Source organism: Panthera pardus, unplaced genomic scaffold, assembly GCF_024362965.1.
Source record: "Panthera pardus isolate Hobbes unplaced genomic scaffold, ASM2436296v1 HiC_scaffold_20, whole genome shotgun sequence".
NCBI lineage: Eukaryota > Metazoa > Chordata > Mammalia > Carnivora > Felidae > Panthera > Panthera pardus.
The window spans coordinates 58,688,084-58,711,562 of NW_026526766.1; the positions used below are offsets into that span (position 1 = coordinate 58,688,084).

General features: G+C 46.5%; 1 protein-coding gene and 2 long non-coding RNA genes across 3 annotated transcripts in view; 2 read left to right on the forward strand and 1 right to left on the reverse strand.

The window, feature by feature from the left end:
* POLR1E (RNA polymerase I subunit E) lies at window positions 1-15,691 on the forward strand. The gene is made up of 12 exons (XM_019454471.2): window positions 1-206; window positions 768-871; window positions 2,081-2,157; window positions 4,091-4,176; window positions 6,587-6,645; window positions 7,429-7,573; window positions 9,397-9,504; window positions 10,101-10,197; window positions 12,114-12,247; window positions 13,138-13,219; window positions 13,890-14,021; window positions 15,347-15,691. The coding sequence occupies exons 1-12, from the start codon at window positions 131-133 to the stop codon at window positions 15,504-15,506; spliced, it is 1,260 nt and encodes a 419-aa protein (XP_019310016.1). The 5' UTR covers window positions 1-130; the 3' UTR covers window positions 15,507-15,691.
* LOC128778614 (uncharacterized) lies at window positions 15,567-16,455 on the reverse strand. Its single transcript, XR_008424255.1, has 2 exons — window positions 16,352-16,455; window positions 15,567-16,120 (listed from the first exon to the last, which is right to left on the reverse strand). It is a non-coding gene; the product is annotated as an uncharacterized LOC128778614 (long non-coding RNA).
* The window catches only part of LOC109270131 (uncharacterized), a 15,770-nt gene continuing 8,642 nt past the window's right edge, over window positions 16,352-23,479 (forward strand). The window contains exon 1 of the long non-coding RNA XR_002081443.2: window positions 16,352-19,991. This is a non-coding gene — a long non-coding RNA (uncharacterized LOC109270131). The remainder of the gene's footprint in view (window positions 19,992-23,479) is intronic.

Sequence of the window (23,479 nt, forward strand, 5' to 3'; positions counted from 1 at the left end):
CGCACGCGCGGGGCGGGGCGGGTGAGGCCGCGCCTCTTCCGTCCTGTGGCCCTGCTGTCGCATGTGGAGTGGCAAACACGGCCCGGGGGTGTTCGTGTAAACGCCTAACCTTGGCGACCGGACTGGCGAGATGGCGGCGGAGGTGTTGTCGAGTGCGAGGTGGCTGTACTGTGGGGAGCCCGACGACAGCCATAGAGCAGTACTGGGTAAAGACTGCGGCGCCGGAGCGGAGTTCCCCGTAGCTCTCTCCCCTTCCGTCTGGGTGCCTCTACAGTCCTCCCGCCCCTGTCGGGCCCCTTTCCCCGCTGGACCGAGACCCCCTTTAGTCTCCTCCACTAATTGGGACTTGGCCTGGGCTCCTCTGCCATCCCACCATCTTTCTGTCACCACTTCCTCTGGATGAGGATATCCCAGCCACCCTCTTCTCCAAAGCTGTACCTGTCGTCTCCTCCCCACTCACCTGCCCCATCTCCTCCTCTCTATTGGGCAGAAATTCCCCTTTCTCTCTAGCTCTGGCCCAGGTCTCCTCAGCTCTGTTCCCCTAGTTATTCCCTTCTACCACAGCCCTTCCCCAGCACTGCCCTCACTTCTCCATCTCTTCCCAACTGGACCAGGACCTCCTTCAGCCCCCCCTTTAGGTCAGGACCTGGGCTTCCTTACCATCCCCGTTCCTTCAGTCGCTCCCTCCCAAGGACAGTCCAGGTCCTCCCCAGCATACACTGTGGGTCCTTCTACTTCCATCTCATTCTCGGGCTGCAATCTTACAGTCCAGTTCTCCAATGGGCAGCTGCAGAATCCAGGCAACATGCGCTTTACCTTGTACAAGAGCAATGACTCCACAAACCCCAGGAAGAGAGGTCAGCGGATCCTGGTAAGTGCTACAGTGGCCACTTGGCTCCACTCTGCAGGCCTCTGGAGGCGCTTGAGTGCGGGTGGATGTGGGTCAAAGCAGGAGGAGAAAGGGGTGGTGGTGGATAGCAAACGGGCCTTTGAAGAACTCCTGTGAGTCCCAGCAGGTCAGGGGTGTGGGGACAGGCTCCATTCAGTTATGTACTTTTGGTGAAGTGATGGCCTTTCATTGATTTATTCATTTGACAAGCATTGGTTGAACACCCACATGGCCCTATGCTGTAAGCTGCAAGGGAAACAGCTAGGTAGGACCTGGCCCCGCTCTGAGGGAGCTCATACTCTAGAGCACGGTTTTTCAACCTTGGCACCATTGACATTTGGATCCAGATAATTCTTTGTTGTTGGCCCATCCTGTGCATTGCAGGACATTCAACGGCTTCCCTGGTCTCTAACCACTAGATACCAGTAGCACCTTGTAGTTGTGACAGTCAGAATATCAAACATTCCCAGATATCCCCGGAAGAGGATTTCCCTCGGTTGAGAACCACTGATGTAGAGAGATGAGAACTGGTTTTGAGTTCAGTAACTTCTACAAGCAGACGAGCTCAGAGCCTGGCAGAGGGAGAGTGAGCTCAGTCAGAGAAGTCTCTGCTTGCCAGAAGGCCTTCCCCGGGAGAAAGTGCATTGGAGCTGAGCTCTGAAGGATAGAGGAGGGTTTGACAGCTGAGGTTTAGTATTCCAAGTGGAGAGGATGGCAAGGACAAACAGGGAAGCAGGAAAGCTTGACTGTGATTGAGGAATGAATCAGCTGTTTCCATAGTCCTGTGAATATATAAGGAATAGTCCTGGGAGAAATGGGCCAAGAAGCTCAGGAAGGGCTTGGACTTTGGGCCCAGAGGTTGCTGGCAGAACCACTTTGTAGCATGTTTCTAAGCGCTGGGACCCCAGGACCTCTCTCCCGAGTCCTATGGTGCAATTCCCCTGAGAACTTTTCAGACCACGTAGAAGCCAGCACTGTCTGGGGCTTCCCTTTCAAAAGTCCTCTTGCCTTTCTCCTAGGGACACCCAGATTCACTTGGACGGTGGGACTAGATCATCTCCCAGAGGCTCTCTGCTTCTAATCCACTGGTTCTGGATTCTAAAGCTTTTACAAATGTGGGAAAGGGAGACAAGATGCTTAATACCTTTCAATATTGGTTGTAGTGATGTTTTTTTTCCCTTTACATTTTAGGCAGCTGAAACAGACAGACTTTCCTATGTGGGAAATAATTTTGGGACTGGAGCCCTCAAATGCAACACTCTGTGCAGGTAGGGATAGGGGAAGGGACAGCGGGAGGAGGAGGATAGTGGTGGTGAGCCTGGCACTACTATGTTTGCTCTTTATTTTAGGGACAGTGGGGGAAATCTGGAGAGGTTTACCATGTCCCTTGTTCCCAGATCCAGAGGTCCTCACAGCAGCATGTGGACATGCCTGAGAAGGGAAAACAAGTTACATTTGTTGGATTTCCTAACAAATCTCATTCATTTACAATTTTTTAGAGGTGCCTGGCTGGCTCAGTCAGTGGAGTGTGTGACTCTTGATCTCGGGGTTGTGATTTTGAGCCCCACATTGAATATAGAGATTACTTTAAAATAAAATCTTAGGGGTGCTTGGGTGGCTCACTTGGTTAAGTGTCCAACTCTTAATTTTGGCTCAGGTCATGATCTTGAGGTTCGGGGGATCGAGCCTCACATCGGGCTCTGGGCTGACAGTGCAGAACCTGCCTGGGATTCTCTCTCTCCCTCTCTCTGCCCCTCCCTAACCGCCCCCCCCCCCGACCCTGGCCAGACTAAATAAATAAACATTTTTTAAAAATAAAATAAAATCTTAAAAATAATAATTAAAAAAATTGAGATATAATACAACATATTAGTTTTGTTGTTTGTTTTTTTTTTTTTAATTTTTTTTTTAACGTTTATTTATTTTTGAGACAGAGAGAGACAGAGCATGAACAGGGGAGGGGCAGAGAGAGAGGGAGACACAGAATCTGAAACAGGCTCCAGGCTCTGAGCTGTCAGCACAGAGCCCGACGCGGGGCTCGAACTCACGGACCGCGAGATCGTGACCTGAGCCGAAGTCGGCCGCCTAACCGACTGAGCCACCCAGGCGCCCCCAACATATTAGTTTTGGTATATAGCATAATGATTAGATATTTGTATATATTGCACAATGGTCACCACAGTAAGTATAGTCATTCATTACCACACATAGTTAGAATTTTTTTCTTATGATCAGAACTTTTAAGATTTATTCTCAACAACTTTTAAATATACAATATAGTATTATTAGCTACAGTCACCATGCTGTACATTACATTCCCAGGGCTTATTTATTTTGTAACTGAAAGTACCTTTTGACCACCTCATTAATTTGCAGTATCCTTTATAATTGTCTTGTTTCCAAAAGGCAGCCGTCTCCACTTATTTGGAATATGTGATCAATAGGCCAAAGCTTGCCAGAAATTTTTCCTGGAACTAACTCCAAGAAAAGCATTTGGTAGTGTCAAAGACTCCAGGGTTTCTATCCAGCTCTACTACTGATCAACTGACTTTGGACAGCTCTGTCCTTCACTGACCCCCGCTCTCTCCCCGGGTGCAATGAAGATTGTTCACCCGAACAGACTGTAACCGTCAGGCGCTGGCATAACACAGGCAGTGTTCCTCTGATAGTGTCCAACCGTGAAGCACAAAAAAGGCCTTTTCAAAGCCCCCATCAAACCACCCTGCTAGAGGTCAGATTAATGTGTATGTACTTAAAACCATTAACACCACATCATGCCCTTACAAAGATTCTCTAGTTCAGATTGGTCTTCTCCCCATAATTACCAAGGTTTTACTTGTCTTTGCCTCCATAAAATTTATGTGTGCAGCAAATTCTAGTGTAATTCTAGATTCTTATATCTCCAAATAGTTTCCCACTACAGCAATGAGCACAAGTGTGATTGGCTACCAGAATCACCTGGTAGCATTTTTTTTTCTTCCAGAACCACCTCTTGAATTCCCTCCTTCCTTCGCTCCTTTCCCTCTCATGCTAAGAATTGCTGCTCTTGGGGATCATGGTTACTCAGCAACAAGTGATGTGTTCCTCAAGTGCACTGGGGCAGAAAGATCCTTGAGTACTTTTAAGCAGGAAAAAGGAAGTTGTATAAACAATACCTTTTGCATAATCCATTACCATTGGTATTACTCCTTCTTTATTCAGGCACTTTGTGGGAGTCCTGAACAAGACCTCCGGCCAGATGGAGGTGTATGATGCTGAATTGTTCAACATGCAGCCACTGTTTTCAGGTAGGTCCCAGTCATGAAGGCTCACAAAAACACTGTATATTTTAGGTTTGCTGGACGAGTTAGTTGTCGATTTGTAAAACGTAGTTTGTACTTATTTTTAAAAGGGTGCCTTTCTGCAAATATTTATTGATGACCTACTATGTTCCAGGCACAAGTTAGGGGCTGGGGGTGTAGCAAAACAGACACAGATCCTGTCCCTTCAGTGTTTACAGATTTGAGATCAGAAAATAATTTTAGTTAAAGTCAGTTGAGCAATGATCGGAGCAGAATATTGGAGGGCATGTCCAATATTTTTTTTCATTCAAAGGCCTTTTTTAAAACTCTTAACTGTTCTGGTTGGAGTAGAGCTTTTAGGGTCTCTAGCAGGTGATGGGAGTTACTTATGGGTTGGACAGTAACTTTTCTTGTTTATTTATTTATTTATTTATTTATTTATTTATTTATTTATTTATTATTTTGAGAGAGAGAGAGAGAGAGAGAGAGAACAAGGGAGAGGTAGAGAGAGAATCCCAAGTGGGCTCCGTGACAAACTCTGATATCATGACCTGAGCTGAAATCAGGAGTCACATGCTTAACCGACTGAGCCACCCAGGTAGCCCCTCTATGCTTTCTAATTTAGGCGGAGATCTATTTTTACCCTAATCCAGAGGGAGAACTTGTACTGTTTCTCTGCTTTGGCATCTCAGAATGCTCCAGACTGGAGTGGGATCTTCCAGAAGGTTGGAGGGTCAGACTCAAGGGGTTCCTGTTCTCTAAATCTTAAATACTGCAAACCATGGTGAGGAGGGTAGAGATGAGGAAGGATTGCTAGGGTCTTGGTGGATCTGCCAGATACTTTCAGAGACAGTGGTTCGGACTTCATTCCCGCAGAGCAGCGATGCCAGTCCTTTTGAGAATCTGAGGGACCTGGACCTACCTCCTGGAAACATACACAGTATACAAGAATATGTATGAGATTTTGCATACAGTTGTAAAGGGCATTTGAGTCCTGAAACCCATCTGTGAATTTCAGGGATCCATAGTCTATAGGTTAAGAATTCCTTGCTTTGGGGGCACCTAGGTGGCTCAGTAGGTTAAGTGTCCAACTTTGGCTCAGGTCATGATCTCACAGTTCATGAGATTGAGCCCTGTATCGGGCTCTGTGCTGACAGTGCAGAACCTGCTTGAGATTCTCTTTCTCTCTCTCAAAAATAAACAAACAAACTTAAAAAAAAAAAAAAAAAAAGAATTCCTTGCTTTGCAAACATATGTAACTGCATTTAGATTATCCTCCAAATGCTCTACCGACTTCCCAAGAGGCAAAGGAAATTGTTCATTAATTTGCTGATTAAACAAATTTTTGTTTTTACATGTAAAAAAATGTGTAAATAATGGTTTATTTGGGACAGTGCATATATGTATGTATGTATATATATATATATATATATATACATATATATATGTATATATATATATATATACGTATATATATATATGTGTATACATATATATATATACGTATATATATATATGTGTATATATATATATACGTATATATATATATACGACAGTATATACACGATAGTGTATATATATATATATATATATATATACACACATAATATATATTATATATACAAATATATACACATACACACACACGTATGTATGTGTATACACATACATGCACACACATGCAACATTTATTAAGTGCCTGTGTGCTAGGCACTGTTCTAAGCACTTTCAGTGCACTACATCATTTACTTCACACAACCCTCTGGTTGTTTTATCAATGACAAAACTGGCACAGAAGTGAACCAACTTGGCAGGGACACAATGCTGCTATCTATGTCTATATAAAGTACCATATCATGTCGTGTATGTATATATGATCTGGGATTGAGACTCGGGCAAGGTCACTCTAGAGCTTATGCTCCTGTGTCCACTAGATTATACTGCCCCTTATATATAAATACTTTATGGGAGATTTGAGAGCTTTATGTAAGTAATACATACCTCACATTTATGCTTACCTACTTTTAGGTCTTTTATAAGGAGGGCAAAACTATTTACTGGAAAGAACCAAGGACTTAGTTTCTAATCCCATCTTGGCCACTGCCTGGTCAACAGACTTGGGGCAAATTATTTCATCTGGAGGCTTCATTTTTCCTTATTTGTAAAATGAACAGTTGGACCAGATGACCCCCTCATTTGACTTCTTAATTTATTCTCCAAATCCTCTGACTGTACTAAAGCCACAGACTAATTGTTTTCAGGATCCATTATATTAAACTCTGGGAAATCCTGAAGTAAAGAAATCTGTTTTTCTGAGATTGGCTGTTAAAATAAATATTAAACACTATTATAATCTGTGGGCCTTACAGCTCACTTTTTTTTCCTCTCTGTTTTTGTTTGTTTTGTGTTTTGATAGATGAATCAGTCGAGAGTGGCTCGACACGAGATAATGAGGCCAAAACTTTTAGAGAAAAGGTAAGTGTGACAGAACTGAGATGTGGGACCCGAAATGCGTTCCTTTTAGGCCTTGCGTTTTCCCATCAGTATAATGAGCTGGCCCAACATAGGGCTGCTCCCAGCTCATTCAGTCTGTGGTTCTCTGGCAAGGCCACCTGCAGAGGCCTCCATGGCCTCACAGAGCCATCCTTCCATGTGGGACAGCTATACGCTGCTCTGTGCCAGTGTGCGGAACTGGTTCTCTGGGCTGATATAGGTGTAGCATAATACTTGGTTTTGGATTTAATCCAAGTTTCAGAAAATACTGGTTGTAGCCTGGAAACTTTCTCATTAAAACAAAAGTAAACTTCAAGATTTTCAAGGTAGGCGGTTTCTGCAAAGCTCATCTCACCCCAGGATGGCAATTGATTGAATCTTCAGTACTGCCTGGAGCAGTGTTGAGAGCGGGTATGAGGCTGTCTTCAGACTCAGAGGGAAAGAATGAGTGATTAGCAACATCTGCTATGGGTACAGGGCTGGAAAACAGTAAGCTGTATGCCACAGATTTACCAATCCTAATTCTGGTCTTTTTACTTTACAAATGGAGACACTGTTGATTTGTAAATACCCCCTGACAGTTTATAAAGCAAGTACTTCAGATGTGTTAATACAAGAAGCCTGGGAGATAGATACATATGGTTCAGCCCAATTTGCAAGTGAGGTAATAATCATGGCTCAGAAAGGCCGAGGGTTTCCCCATAGTCACACAGGAATAGTAGTGCCCAACCTGTCCCTAGACAGACCACATTTGTCCCTGCACAGATGGATTCTTGCATTGAAGCCTTTGGAACCACCAAACAGAAGCGGGCTTTGAATTCCAGAAGAATGAACAGAGTTGGCAATGAATCTCTGAATTGTGCAGTAGCTAAAGCCGCAGAGAATATTATTGATGCAAAGGGTGTGACTGGTAAGCAGCTGGGACCTGGGTAAGAGTCTGCTCATAGAGACCACTTTCTCTTCTCTTGAGATCTTTTACCTGCCCCACAGATGGAAATAATGGGCATTCAGGCTGGATTCCTTCCTCTCACTGAGTGCTTTCCTGGGAACAGACTCTGGAAGTAGTAAGAAACATCTGCCCTTGGGGAGTTCCCAGTCAAGTAGAGGAGACAGGCATGGGAATGGATGTGTGTATGCGTGTCCTTGGTGCCAGGGTTCCAGCTGGCAGGGTGCTCTGGGCACAGGGAGGTCTTGGGGAAAAAGACCAAGGTGATGTTGGTGCTGATTAACCCTCTGGAGACAGGGCTTCACTTTGGTGCCAGTGGACCTTTTTCTGTTCCTAAATTCGTCAGCAGCTTGAGTATTTAATTGTATTATTTAAAAATGTATTTATTGCTCAAATGCATTATAAGAACGTAAGAGAAGGTTTACATAAGAGCGGTTTTTCTATTAGAGTGGGATTTTAGTAATTTTGAGAAAATCTTCCCAAACCCTCTGATCATATAAATATTTTCCTATGTTTTCTTGCAGTACTTTCATAATTTTACTTTTTACATTTAAAGCTTAAGACTTATTTTGGCATATGGTAGAGACCTAATTTTATATTTTCTAAATGATTAACCAGCTGTCCCCAACTCCATCCTTTTCTTGTAGAAGATGATTTAGAAAGTCCTCCTTCTCACTTTAGCACATTCTGTCTGTGTTCTGTTCCATTGTCCATTCTGTTCCCGTGGCAGCATGAGGCTGTTTTGATTTCAGTAGCCTCATCATCCGGTTTATTTTCTGATAGGGCAAGTTCCTCCTACTCCTTCCTTTTATTTTTGCAAACATTAGAGTAACATGCTTTCTCCCCAGGTGATCTTAATTATTTTGTCAAATTCCCTCAAAACGCAATTGAGATTAATATGGAGAGAATCATCATCTTTATAATATTATGTTTTCTTATCCAGGAACATAAAAATATGTCTCTCCATTTATTTGAAAGCATTAGCAAATTAAAAAAATATTTTTTTAATGTTTATTTTTGAGAGAGAGAAAAAGAGGCAGAGAGAAAGAGACACAAAATCTGAAGCACGCTCCAGGCTTTGAGCTGTCAGCACAGAGCCTGACGCAGGGCTCGAACTCACGAACCGTGACATCATGAGCTGAGCCGAAGTCGGACACTTAACCGACTGAGCACTCAGGTGCCCCACATGAGGACATTTTTTAATGTTTTTGTTGCATTTACATGAATAAATTTTTTAATGTTTTTGTTGAGTCTACTGTCAGCTATCAAAGGACGTCTAAAAAGAAAAATAATTCACCCGTTTCTCATCATTTTTCCAGACCAACTATTATAATTTTCCCATATTCCTATCTGTCCACATCTATATGCATACTTAATTCTTAATGGTTATCCTTGTAGGCTAGTTCACAGTTTTATATTCTGGTTTTTTGTTTTTACTCACAATATGTGGGGAAGTTTTCTGGAGCCATTAAAGACTCTTTTGAATATCCCTCACTTTTAGCTTCTCTTGTATTGTAAATATTTATCGGTACACCTGCCTTTCCCAGCTATATTACAAGTTGCTTGAGGGGGACCACACCGTGTGCACCTTCTCCAGTGCCTGGTTAGGTTTGTGTCATGATAGCTGGAGCTGTCAGCCTGATGGGGAGGTCAGGCCACATTGGCAGAAGCATTCCAATGAGGAGTTTTCCGGACCAGTTACGATCTTGAGGACATAAATTATAGTGTATTGGGGAACCTGCAGCCAAATGGATGATACCGACACCATCTCTTCCTTTATTAAAAAGCTCTGGTCAGTGATGCCATCCGTGATGAACTGCAAGATGACTCCCTGTACCTTCCTCCCTGCCACGCTGATGCAGCCAAGCCTGAAGACGTGTATAAATTTGAAGACCGTATCCTTGTTGCAGTAGAAACGCTGCTTTATTTCCCAGGTTGGGACGTGTATACATGAGTGGGCAGACAGGCTCTCTGGTGTGTTGGTGGTCCCGTGATGCTCACGGAAGCTACATCCAGACCTTTGCGCTCGCTCCAGCGCTGTCGCTGGGTAGTCAGCTAGGCTTCCTCACTAGCTGTGGGACTGGCCCTCCGCCTCTGAGATTCAAACCCATTCCTCAGCAAAGTGCTGAGGTCACTCTCTGTCAGTAGTCAGGATAAGACTTCTAAGTCAACTAGTGCCTTAAGTCTAAGACAGACTGATTTGTAAAAGGTAGGGTTGGAGCATAGAATTTCCCTACTTGTGCGTCTAGTCAGAGGGAAAATGCCTGCGGTAGTTTTGTGATAAGCCGGGAGGCAGAAAAGCCCAGGCAGGGAATGGGCTCTGGGCTGGGAGTCTGAAGGACCGAGACCCTGCGCTCAGCCCCAGTGTATTATGTGATCTATCCCCATCTGGGCCTCAGCTGTCCCATCTCTAAAACGAGGCCCCTCTGAGATGAGCTAGCCAGTTGGATGTTGCCATTTTGGTCAGATTGTGTTCTTGACCTGTGACTAGTTCTCTCCCCTGCTGAGTATGAAGCTCTTCAAAGCCCATCTGAAGCTTTCAGGAATGTCTCATCAGAGGAGATCCTGAAGATGATCGAAGAGAACAGGTACCCCTCAACCCCCTGGGTGGATGGAGTGTCTGGGGCAGTGATGTCAGAACATGACAGTAGTCAGGTGAAGCGGACTTTTAGGGATGTCAGTCAGTGAGGGTGTATGTCTTTTCAGCATTTCAACGTGAACGAGCCAGTGTTTTCTTGAAAATGTTTGGGTCTTCAGGCTTCTTGTCCCAAGGCTGTGGGTGGCATTCAAGGGAGAGAGAGGTGGCCTCTGAGTACCTGGAGCCTGTGGCTGGGCAGAGGGTGGTGGGGCCTTGTGGTCTGGGGCTTGGAACTAGAGCTGGCCCATGTCCCCAGTGTTATGCTGATAGTGATTGTCACCAGTGGGGTGGGGCCCAAGTGCGAGCCTGCGAGTAGGTGCCAGTGGAAGTGATGGTGTGCTGAGTGAGCATTTTAACTTAAAGTTAAATTTATGTATTTAAATACTGTATATTTTAAAGGGTGCCTGGATGGCTCAGTCGGTTAAGTGGCCAACACTTAATCTCGGCTCAAGTCATGATCTCACAGTTCGTGAGTTCAAGCCCCAAATCAGGAGTGCAGAGCCTGCTTCGGATTCTCTCTCTCTCTCTCTGCCCCTCCCCAACTCATGCCACATATGCTCGCCTGCTCTCTCTCTCTCTCTCTCAAAATAAATAAACTTAAAAAAAAAAAAGTACTGTATATTTTAAATAATTCAGATTATCTCTCCACCCTCCTTGGGCCTTTAAAAGCAGCTTTTTTTTTTTGATGATAGTGGAATTTTTTTGCTCTTGAGTTTTTCCTTTTAATAATTTTATCTTGAGAAAATAAAAAATTACAAACCCTAGGTTGGTTCTCCGATTTTTTTAAGGGGAGGGAAGGGCAGAGAGAGAGAATGAGACTCCCAAGCAGGCTCTACACTTTCAGTGCAGAGCCTGATGCAGGGTTTGAACTCATGAACCATGAGATATGACCTGAGCTGAAATCAAGAGTCAGAGGCTTAAACGATTGAGCCACCCAGTGCCCCAAGTTCCTTGAGTTTTGAAAGTGCTTTTTTTCTTTTTTTCCCCTCCAAAGATTCATTTCCAGAAAAGTTTATTACTGGTTCTTGGTTGTCTTAATGTAGTTGTGGTTCAGCAGCAGGTGCAGGAATGAGCTCTGGGCTGAGTTTGAAGAAATAAGTCCCTGAGCTCTGCCCAAGGTATGGTGTGATCTGTGTGATCTTCCCTCCGCTGAGCCTCAGTTTTCCTATCTGTAAAACGAGGCCACTATCTTAAAGAGCTTCGTTATCTGAGTCCAGGATCCTCATAGTGGTAGAATAGTACATAAAAATAATAGCTAACATAGATGGAGCTCTTACATGTGCCAAGTACTGTTCTAGACACTTTACTTGCATTGTCTCATTTAATGCACAGAAAGCCCCTACCCTGAGGCTACTATCATTGCCTTAAATTTTTAGGTGGAGATGATGTACAGAGATGTATAGAAGATGTACAGAAACTTTCCCAGGCCACTGAATGGCAGACAGGGGGTTCAAAACCAGGCATTTTAACTCAAGAGCCTGTGCTCCAGACCACTACATCAGGATGGGGCAGACCACGGCCTGTGTGCCAAGTCTGGCCTGCTGTCTGTGAATAAAGTTTTATTGGAACACAGCCATGGTCATTCATTTATGTATTATTAATGCCTGCTTTTGCAGTGGCAGCTTTGAGTAGATGGAACAGAGACCATATGGCCCACAAACCACAAATATTTACTGTCTAGTCCTTTACTGCCTTGGCACTAAACCATGCTCACTGTGTTATAAGGAACGTTGATAGGACGGCCCTTCCTTGACTGTTGAGTGTGTATCAGCTGTGAAGGATGCCTGCTGTTTTCATTGACAGCATGAATGGCTCCTGACAGAGCCGGTCTCATGCATCCCTCCATTGTCTCCTCCCCCGTTTTAGCCACTGCTCCTTTGTCATAGAAGCGTTGAAGTCTTTGCCATCAGATGAGGAGAGCCGAGACCGCCAGGCCCGATGCATATGGTTTCTGGACACGCTCATCAAATTTCGAGCACAAAAAGTGATTAAGCGGAAAAGTAAGTCCATGATAGACATTTTATTCTAGTTATTTCTAGCCTGTTACTTGTCTGTTAGACTAGCTGTAATGAGAGAAGAAAATGGATATGATTGTCTCGATCTTTATTTGTGACAGTGTAAAAGTGAGGTTCCTGTAGTCATGCCGGCAGACTGAAAGGACCGGCCCAGCTCTCTCCTCTTCTGAAAATGGGGATAGGCTGGCTTGTACCTTTGTTCAGAGCTGGCATCCACTACTTCTCGTCTGCATGGGGCAAAGTATAGTATCCAGTCAAATTATGAAAATTTTAAGGGACTGTTGGGCAAACGTGAGCTCTCTGGGGAGAAAAACTGGCTTTGTTCATATGACGGCTTATGGCAGGTTTATGTGTGTCTGCGTATTTCTGACTGACAAGGAAGAGAGCCCATTCCCGCTGGTAACACGTGTCACATGTCTAGGGCCATGCTGGATGCCCCACATCCACCCAGCGCTGGAAACCCACCTGTGGCTTTAGGCACAAGGTGATGCCGTCTTGTTACTGTGATTGAGCTCCCAAGAGTCTGTAACTGTTTTCAGGATTTGCCTGCTTCTTATTTTCACATTTCAGTCTCTCCTCCTTTCCCTCTCCTTGGGCTTTCTCCACTATCTATTTTGCTTTGTAACATCTTATGAATTCTAGATCTTTAGGCCTCATTGGAGTCTGGTTTTCCTCCCTGTCTCTGCCCCATCACAAACGTCTCTCGGGCGTGTGCAGTTTTCATTGGGAAGTGGCTTTTCTGTTTCATGGGCCCTGCTTCTCTTACCACATGGCTCCATTCATTGCAGTGGCCCAACTGCTGGCCAGCATCTCCTCATGGAGATGCTGTGGTGTGCAGGTTTGGAAACATGCTCAAACTCAGCTTTGTGTTGTAGGTGCCCTGGGACCTGGGGTCCCCCACATTATCAGTGCCAAACTGCTGAAGCACTTCACCTGCTTGACCTACAACAACGGCAGGTCAGGGGGATTGGCTTCTGGGGCTCCTGCCTTGGAGAAAGCGGGCTGGGGAGGGCAGTGAGAGTGGGGACGAGCGCATGGGTTGGATCCCATGTCCACGGACACTGCTGAGGAGAGCACTCACTGCCCTTTGCAAGGGTCTTCCTCAAATTGGTTGAGGAAACACTATGTATTACATGCTCTGTCCCCCTTGGAGAAGTTCACATTAGAGGCTCTGGGAAGTCCTGCAGCTGGAGACTTCTTTCACTTCATACACTTCTCCAAGGAGCCTTTCCTAATATCTCATAGAACCAATGTTCTATGGAAAGGCAGTGTTGCAGAAAAGGGCAGGCCAGTGCCCTTTGCGTTTGGGATGACTGTTTTCCCAGCCTCCCGGCTGAGCAGTGGGGACACGCTCAGAGGGTCCGTGTCCTTGAGAAGCCCTAACTGTGCCTGGGGAAAGTGTAGCTGTGGCCCACTCGGAGGGAACACTGGGATTGCCTCATTGCCCCACTGTGCGTGAAGGCATGGATACCTTGACTGGACAAGGAATGTTGCTCAGATTTCTTCTCCCCAAGGTGGGAAGACAATGAGTGTGCATGAGAACAGGCTTGGATGTTTTTATTCCACTTCTAGAATAATCATCTTAGAGTTTAACGCTGTCTCTCCTTCACTGCCACTGATTTTGTAGCCTACGGAACTTAATTTCGGATTCGATGAAGGCGAAGGTCACCGCGTATGTAATCATACTGGCTTTGCACATAAGCGACTTCCAGATTGACCTGACACTGTTACAGAGGGACTTGAAGCTCAGCGAGAGAAGGTGAGCGCAACAGAGTAATAAGCTCCCTGTAGGGTGCTTAGTATTTCTGGTACTACTGGAAAGCAGGAAGCACCATCAAGGGACCTGGGGACATTTGATACGGGCCAGAGGACAGTTGTCAGCGAATGAGTGATTAAATGGATGCACAACCAAGACATTACCAAGTGCCTTGTCTATTCTACGCACAGTATTAAATCTGTCACGATCTCAGTGATTTTCCTAAAAACCAATGGGAGAATCTTCAGTTCAAAGAAGTCAGTGACTCCCAGCGTCACACGACCAAGACGGGGGGAATAGTTGGGCTTTGAGCCTGAGCCTTCCCATAGCATTCTGTCCCTGTATAACCCAGCAGTCTCTGAATTGCTGTCACTGGGGAGAGGGGGTCTGTATGGTCCTGAGGGGTGGAGCCCAGGGGTGGAAGTTGTAAGAGAACCCAATTTCAGCCTAGCAAAAAGAACGTCCTCAGAGTCGGATGGAAGGGGCTGCCAGACATGGTGGGGCCACCGTTTGTCAGGGATATCACACTGGGGCTTCTATGACCCCACAGCCTTACTGAGGAACAGGGACAGGCTCGGAGGGTCCTGGGAGAGTTGGCAGAGTTGTGATCTTGGGCCTTTTCCAGCCTTGCTAGGAAGGATTCGGACAAAGCAGGCAGAACTTTCCAGGATCCTGAACTGTGGGATATGCTGGCCTTTGGGTGATTTAAGAGCGTCTGGTATCCAAGGCCCCCGATGGTGTTCCAAGAGAGCCAGCGAGAATACCCTTGTCTGGGCTCTTCTAGCAGTCCCTGGAGGGATTATCCTGAGGGCCGTCCACAAAAGGCATTCTAATAGGCATTGAGGTGGAAAATAAAAGAGAAACAAGATGCTCGGAGCCTGTAAAGTTCTAGCAAAATTCTAGCAAGTGCTCAATCCTGGTTATCAGAAGTAAACAAAGTTATTAATTGTGTCTAGATAACCTGGTTTTCCATCACCTATATGGATACTTGCTAATAGCAACACATTAAAATGAAATTGTCTTGGGGCGCCTGGCTGGCTCAGTGGAGTGTGCAGCTCTTGATCTCAGAGTTGTAAGTTTGAGCCCCACATTGGGTGTAGGGGTTACTTAAAAATAAAAATCTTTTACAAATAAATAAGATACATTACATTACATTACCTTGTCTTTTTGATGGCTCTGGAGCAGATCTTGTCTGCTTCTCTGCTCTGCTCCTGGTGGCCGTTGGGGATTCTGTCTTCACGGGCCGGAGTGTGAATGCTGCTCCCCCTGCCAAGGGCAGACCTGCTGAGGACACTCCCTCCCTTTTGTTCTGTGTGTTTGCTCCTTAGGATGATGGAGATAGCAAGGGCCATGAGGCTGAAGATCTCTAAAAGAAGGGTGTCTCTGGCAGCTGGCGGGGAGGAGGATCACAAGCTGGGCACTCTGTCCATCCCGCTGCCTCCAGCCCAGACCTCGGACCACCAGTCAAAGCGGAGGAGGATCACCTAGAGAGTGCTTTCCAGATGGAGCATTTTGGCCACACGGAGCCACTACTTGTGTTCATTTCCATTTTTATTTTTAAAATGAGAAGGAAAAAGAAGCCTTGCTTTGGCGTGGGTACGAAGCCAGAAGCAGCATCTCAAGTCGTGCTTGTGTTCGGTGGAAAGATAAAGTGATTGCCATGTTGGACTTCACCTCTCACCTCTGGTGTCGCTGTGATTATAAATGGCAGGCGGTTCCTGTGGGAGGGTGGGGCCTGGGGAAGTCCGAGCCAACAGATCTCACAGGCTGAACCCTAGGCCAGATCTAATGGATCAGTGTTAATAAAGAGGGCTGTGAAGAGAGCTGTGATGCCTAGTCTGGAAGGGCCACGCAGCCCAGCTGGGCTGGAAGAGGAGGCCTCCGGCTTTCCCAGTAGCTGTGGGTCACCTGTGTCGTGGGGTTGCCGAAGGGGGCCAGTTTAGTTTGAGGCTGCCGTAACAGAGGAGCCGGTCAGAGGAAGAGATTGACAAAGCTGGTTACTCTGCCTGGCTCGGGCCCACAGAGGGCAGGGGTCAGCTCTGAAAGCACGTTTTTGAGAGAGATGAATCAAAGTGAAGTACGGAAAACAAATGGTTCTAGACCTCTTTAAATTTTTTTTTTTTTTAACGTTTATTTATTTTTGAGACAGAGAGAGACAGAGCATGAACGGGGGAGGGGCAGAGAGAGAGGGAGACACAGAATCGGAAGCAGGCTCCAGACTCTGAGCCATCAGCCCAGAGCCCGACGCGGGGCTCGAACTCACGGACCGCGAGATCGTGACCTGAGCTGAAGTCAGACGCTTAACTGACTGAGCCACCCAGGCGCCCCTAGACCTCTTTAAAAAGAGGATTTGATGCATGGATAGAATGCTATAAAATTGTGAAAGGGCTCCACAGGTGGGAATCGGGAGATTGCCCCTGGCTCTGCTGAGTTTAAGAACACATGGCTGGGGGGCACCTGAGTGGCTCAGTAGGCCATCTGACTCTTGATCTGGGCTCAGATCAAGACGGTTTGTGGGATCGAGGCCCGCAATGATATGGAGCCTGTTTGGGATTCTCTCTCACAAAGTAAATAAATAAACATTTACAAAAAGTGTACCGCTGGGGTTGCCAGCTGGGCATCAAGATGCCACGTCCGCCCCAGACTGCTTCTTGGATTGCGGAGGCTGGTGACAACACTGCGATGCTGAGTCCAGCCACCAGTGCTTTCAGTCCCCCCGTTTCCACCCTTTTACTTGTCAGCACTAACAGCCAAAAGATCAAGAAGCTGGCCTCCATTTTGCTTCCTTTTTCTGTGAGCATTTGACCCTTGAATAATCCAGGGTTAGGGGGCATCAACCCCTCACACAGTCAAAAATCCATGTGTAATTTTTTTTAAGTTTATTTTTGAGAGAGAGCATGTGCACGAGCAGGGGAGGGGCAGAGAGGGAAGCAGAGAGAGAATCCCAAGCAGGCTCTACACTGTCGACGCAGAGCCCGTTGCGGGGCTTAGACCCACAAACTGAGATATGGCCTGAGCCGAAATCAAGAGGCAGTTGCTTAACCAGCTGAACCACCCAAGTGCCTCCCGTGTGTAATTTTTGACACCCCCAAAATTTGACTAATGGCCTACTCTTGACCGTAAGCCTTAATGATAAGCAACACGTATTTTGTACATTATATGTATTACATACTGTATTCTTTAAGATAGAGAAAAGAAAATGTTAGGAACACACAGTACTTCATTGGGAAAAAATTTACGTGTAAGTGGATCCACGAAGTTCAAATCCACGTTGTTCAAGAGTCGACTGGAATTTCATAGTTTTCTGCCAGATACCTGTATTACTGTTACAATCCTCGGGGATAAGTGAGTGTTACTTGAGAGAGAAGCTACTGGAGAGCATTGTTTGAGCTTTGGTGCTTTGAAAGCAAGATGGGCACGTCGTTTATCTTGCAAATTCCAGGCAGGTAGTGTTTTCATAAGAATGGTTTTCACTCCATTTGGATGAATGTATTTATAGAAGTGAAAGCTTTGGGGGAAGGAAATAGATTGATTTTTTTTTTTTTTCTTCTTGAACTTTTGAAATTCTTCTTTCCACTCCAATTGTAATTGAGCCCAGGGTGCTATTCTTTCCTTTTTAATGTTTTATTTTTGAGAGCACAGGTGGGGGAAGGGCAGGGGTGGGGTGGGACAGAGGATCCAAAGCAGGCTCTATGCTGACAGCAGCAAGCCCAATGTGGGGCTCGAACTTAGGACCGGTAAGATCATGACCTGGGCCGAAGGTTGGACTCAACCAACTGAGCCACTGAGGTGCCTCTTATTTTGTATTAGTTTTTATTTTAGAGAGCTCACAAGTGGGGGAGAGGGGCAGAAAAAGAAGAGAGAGAATCTCAAGCAGGCTCCATGCTCAGTGCAGAGTCCATCTTTGGGATCATGACCTGAGCCGATATCAAGAGTTGGATGCCAACTGACTGAGCCACCCCGGCACCCCAGCAAATACTTTAGATCATTAAACTAAATTTAGAAGTTGTGCTGATCAGGGGCACCTGGGTGGCTCAGTCGGTTGAGCATCTGACTTCAGCTCAGGTTATGAGCTCCCGGTTTGTGAGTTCAATACCGGCGTCAGGATCCGTGCTGACAGCTTGCAGCCTGGAGCCTGCTTCTGATTCTATGTCTCCCTCCCTCTCTGCCCATCACACTTGTGCTCTTTTTCTCTCAAAAATAAACTTAAAAAAGAAGTCCTGGCCAGATATCACCTCCTAAAAAGAATCAAGGCAATTTTTGTGGAATATTCTTTTACAGTTGTCGTACATTTGCCATGAATGAAATTGCCTTCCAGCGTTTGCTCCTTAATGGTAATGAGTGCCAACTGTGAGCAAGGTGCCGTGCTGAGCACTGTGGCCAGGAGGGAAGTTTAATCTCCTTAGTCCCACACTTAAGGCCTTTGGTGATAGGGTTTCCACCTGCCATTCCTACCCTGAGTCCTGAACCCTACTTGACATGCCCTTGGTCCCTCACACCCCTCAGCCAGGTCTTCAGGGCAGGCCAGAGTCATCTCCCTGCACTTTCTATACCCTTCTCCTCACCCCTGCAGGTGTCACTGTCCCACCCTTCATAGCCTGGTCACCTGCCCCTGTATCCCCAACTGTAGCCACAGCTGGACGTGAGCTCCCATCATCAACCACTACCAGCCCCCCTGCTGTGCCTGTACTAATCTCCACTTGTATTTACGTGATTTACGTACACTGGATGACATCTCTTGACTGGAGGATGGTCCAGTTCATCCTGTGTGTCAGTGACTTGCCCCCATTAGATATGTAAGTACTCATCGAAGGAAGGAGTCTTCTCTGCACCCGCACTCACACTCCGGCCCCTCTCATGCTTGTGGTTGAAAAGCATCCTCTTACACAGTGTTCTGGGGACACACGGGAAAAGAGGGACACTTGGAGTGGCTTTCAGCAGGGGCGCTCTGCTTCTTTCTTTCTTGGCTCTGCGGTGCAAGTCCTCCCCGTCGCCGGGAGGGCTTTATCCGGAGCATTCTGGACCCCTGAGCCGGCTCGAGGGCTGGGATCACCTCGTGCTCCACCTGCGGCAGGTTGTGTGAGGCCGGGTGGGTTATTTAATCTTCCTGTGGCGTCATTTCCCCATCTGTTGAGGGGGGATAATGTGTTTGAGGATGACCTACCTCCCCGGCAGGCTTAGCGACTTAATGCTATGCGGTTCACTTTAACCCGGGTCAGCTGGGCACAAGGGGGCGGGCGAGCAGGCGCCCAGTCAGCCCCGCAGCCACAGAATGGGTGCCCCGTGAGACCTGGGACCTCGTGTTCTCGGTCGCCCCGGGCCCACTGGCAGGCGGGCTGCCATCGAGGGCCTGTGGGGTCTCCTCTCTCGGCTGGTTCAAGTGGCTGAGGTGGGGAGGATGAGATGGCATCTGGATGACTTCTGGGCCTGTGGTGCTGAAAGGGGAGAGGCCAGACTCCCGCGGAGGGCATGGTTGCAACTGCCCCGGAGCGGCAGGAGAGTGGGTGCCGGGCCCCGGGGGGACCCTGCGACTGGGCCCACATGGCCCGGCGATCAACTTTCCCTGTGCTCGTTGACGAGCTAGGGGAAGGTCATTTGATCCTCACATTCTTATGGCCACGATCTTGGGAAGGTGGCCCTTTCTCTTTAAGAAGAACTGTGCTGGGCACCTGGGTGGCTCAGTCGGTTAAGTGTCTGACTTTGGCTCAGGTCATGATCTCACAGCTCGTGATTTGGAGCCCTGCATCAGGCTCTCTGCTGTCAGCACAGAATCCACTTTGGATCCTCTGTCCCCCTCTGTCTCTCTGTCCCTCCCCCACTTGTGCTCTCTCTCTCTCAAAAATAAACATTAAAAAAAAAAAAGCTGTGAGCTGCGAGGTCCAGAGGCAGTGTCCCGCGACGGAGGGGAGGCCCCAGTGTGGGGAAGAGGGGCTGATTACTCCTTGGACGACATCCCTCAGCCCTGCTTCACTGGTGAGTTTTTTCATTCTGTAACACGTCCTGCTTTTTCTAGACGGTTTGCAGAAAGAGAGCTGGTTGTTTTAATTGTAGTATTTTTGCTCTATCTTTTAAAATCTATTTCCGTGGTATATTGTTAAGCACTTATTATTTGTGAAACCTGTTTAGTCTTCATAATTTCAATCTTCATAATTGCAACTATTATGGGCTCTTCTCCAATTTAACTGTTAATTATTCCTCATGTTTTCAATTTGCAGCATCTTTAAGCATTTTATATAGAGATGGGATAATTAGATTTGGAACTAAATTGCTAACAGGTTTTTAAAATTGTGAGATTATGGGATGTAAGACCTGACCCTGGAGATTTATCAGGTTGAGTTCTAATTGTGGTTCTAATGTGTGCAGTGATGTCCTGAGAGGGTATCGAAGGGTCTTTGGTTACCTAGCTAACTAGTGACAGAGTCAGGACTTGAACCCAGGTCTCCTGACTCCCTTGTCCATAACTCTTCAGTCTACCCTATAGAATTTGGTTTCTGAATTACAAGTGAGAAGGAAAAACCACAAGATGATAGTGTTTCTCTGTGTGCCTTAATCTGATTAAAGACGAATTTTCTAGTTTTAGAAATGCTTGTATCATGTGCCACAGCTGATCCTCCTGCCCTGAACCCCTTGATTCATTTGTCCATCTACACGGAGGATCCTTAAAGCACGGTCCCTATCCACGTATCCTGGAGCCTGTCAGAAAAATCTGAGCCCCACCCCAACCTACAGGCACAGAAACTCTGGGCGTGGGGCCCACCTGGGTTTTCACAAGCTCTGCGGTCCTCAGTAAAGTGGGAACCACTGCCCGGCAGGACTTCAATCTCCCCCTCCCTGTGTTTGACAGCCAGTAGAGGACACACTTGATGCTTCTGTGGATTTTGAGCTGTCTTCACTGAAGGAGCTTCTCTGTTGCTGCTGCCTGTTTTTGATGATAATCTTTCTCCTCCACTCTGCTTCCTCCCCTCTGCACAGGCACGTACACCCTCAGGCACGCTCACACACACACACACACACACACACACACACACACACACACACACATATCCAGCAGGACCGAAAGATCAATGGGTAAATAATGATAGTAAATTGGGGATTTGGATAGAAACAGACAATATGTAGACAAAATGTTCCAACCACTGGGATAGAGTTCTCACATTTCCAGACTTGCTACCTCTCTAAGTGCAGTGATAAATTCAGTTGCTGCCAGCCATATTGTACTGTTTTCTGCCGCTTGTTACTTGATTCATTCAAAATTTTAGTACCTTCTATTTGCATGACATATGTTAAATGTGAGGGGAAAATGTATTGGGGTATATAGTTTATCAGGAAGTAGAGAATATGTGCAGAAATAACAATACAAGCCAGCCAGTGATAAATACATGAGAATCATCTCTAGTAAAAGGTTATGGAAGCCTGAAGATGGTGGGCAGCATGTATTAGGGAGGAGGACATCACAGAAAACTTCATGGAGGAGGTAGCATTTGAGTGAGTCTTACAAGGAGGCAGGGTTTTGACGTGGGGGGTAGAGGGGAGTAAAGAACATTCTAGGCAGAAGTGGGGAAAAGATAAAGATGTGGCAGGGACTCTCAGTGCATTTTGTTTGGGCCAGGGGTTATTTGAAGGTGATTAGAAGGAAATGAGGCTACACAAGTAGGTCAGGGCCAAAAGGAGAAAGATCTTCAAACACCCGCTAGGAGTTTGTTCTTTATCCTGAAGGCAATGGGGAGCCACTGAAGGGTTTTGAATGAGGGCAAGGCTTGAGCAGAGCTGTGCTTTTAGTAAAATTAATCTGCCATCAGAGTAGGAAGCAGATTGAAGGGGAGGTGAGGAGGCTTTGTTTTTATTTTGTAACTATTTTGCAGTGGTATGTTGATACATTGACCAATCATCTTAATGTTTAATTAGGAAGGAATTGCTTTTCTTATGGTGGTCATTGGGTTTTGAAATAAGCTTCCAGGGCATAGATTATTGTCCAGGGGAACACAGTTCTAATTTTATAACGAGGAATCTGCAAGAAAATGGAAATTGCTTAACAGAAGGGCTTTATAGGAAACTTCCAGAACTCCTCCCTTCTTTGTTTTTCTTTCCTAACATTGTCTTTTAAACAAAATGGATCTGTATTCATTTTACTCAGGAATGACCTGGTAATGTCAGGTCACATAAAATCTGAATATCAAGAACCTGAAATGTGGATCTTCCATGCTGCTTTTTTCTCCTCCAAGCTGTTTTCCCTCTCAGTCACTGACTTACTTTGTTAGAACACCTGAATCTAAGTCAAATTTCTGCCTTCTTCCAGTGGTGGCTCTTGTGGGAATAGTTGTAGCAAATTGGAATGTCATGAACTTGTAGATGTGCTGTGACATCTAGTATTTGTAGCAGGAGATTGGTAGGAGTCAAGGCGAAAGTAGGGAGAGCAGGTGCTGTGTGGCCACATAAGAGATCATGCACATAAGAGCCTGAACGTAGGGGCACCTGGGTGGCTCAGTCGGTTAAGTGTCCGACTTCGGCTCAGGTCATGATTTCATAGTTCGTGGGTTCTAGCCCTGCGTCGGGCTCTGTGCTGACAGCTCAGAGCCCCGGAGCCTGCTTCAGATTCTGTGTCTCTCTCTGTCCCTCCCCCATTTGTGCTCTCTCTCAAAAATAAACACATACACACAAAGAGAGCCTGAGCATGTGTGATGGCAGCGGAGATGGAAGAGGAAACACGGGAGATGTTTGGGGGTCACAGTAGCAGGGGCTGAGAGTGGTTGGGTTCGGAGGGAGGGTACAGAGACTCTCCAATGCCCGGGTTCCGGGCTTGGGAAGATGGGAGATGGGGGCAGTGGGGCGTTCATGGTGCTCCTGATGTCCATGCCACGGACGCCCCAAGGTGAGCTGCTTCGTGTCTGTCCCAGGAGAGCCGACAAGACCTCTGAGCTCTCTGCCAGCTGTAGACACGGAGTCCGAGGTCAGACCTTTGAGCCCTTCCAGGTGTGCAGGGAGGAGTGGGGGTGGTGGGGGGACAAGGGGCAGGGCTGCTGGTGGCCGGGGGCTCACCACCATGCCATCCCCCTGGGAGCCCGTGCTCCATCCCTCAGAGCTTGGATTCTCTTCTCAGAGCCCGTCTCTCTGATCCTAACACAGGTGTCGTTGTGCACAGACAGAAATAATGGGGACTTAAAAAGAAATGAATTCAATTAACTCCCTAAACCCGGTATCCGGCGGATCAGACCTGTTGTTTTGAGTCTCCTGCCTGTCTGTGCCCAGCGGCCCTTTACACTTGTGCCCAGAGCGCAGAGATGGCTTTATCGCCTATGGTTTACGCCTCACATTAAACCAACTGCTTTTCCTGGAATGTTCGATGTTTTCTTAGCATATTCCGAGGGTCCCAGAAAGAGGATGAGCTGTAACTTACCCATTCTCTGGGTCTGTTGTTTGTTCCCCGACCTCAGAGATGGTGCCCCACCGAGTGTCTGCGGCCT

What these genes read in the sequence shown, in the direction of transcription:
- POLR1E (XM_019454471.2), top strand. Translation starts at nt 131, where the DNA reads ATGGCGGCGGAGGTGTTGTCGAGTGCGAGGTGGCTGTACTGTGGGGAG. An exon ending in AGAGAGGTCAGCGGATCCTG is followed by an intron (nt 872 to 2,080) that starts GTAAGTGCTACA and finishes TTTACATTTTAG; the next exon opens with GCAGCTGAAACAGACAGACT. An exon ending in TTGAAGCTCAGCGAGAGAAG is followed by an intron (nt 14,022 to 15,346) that starts GTGAGCGCAACA and finishes TTTGCTCCTTAG; the next exon opens with GATGATGGAGATAGCAAGGG.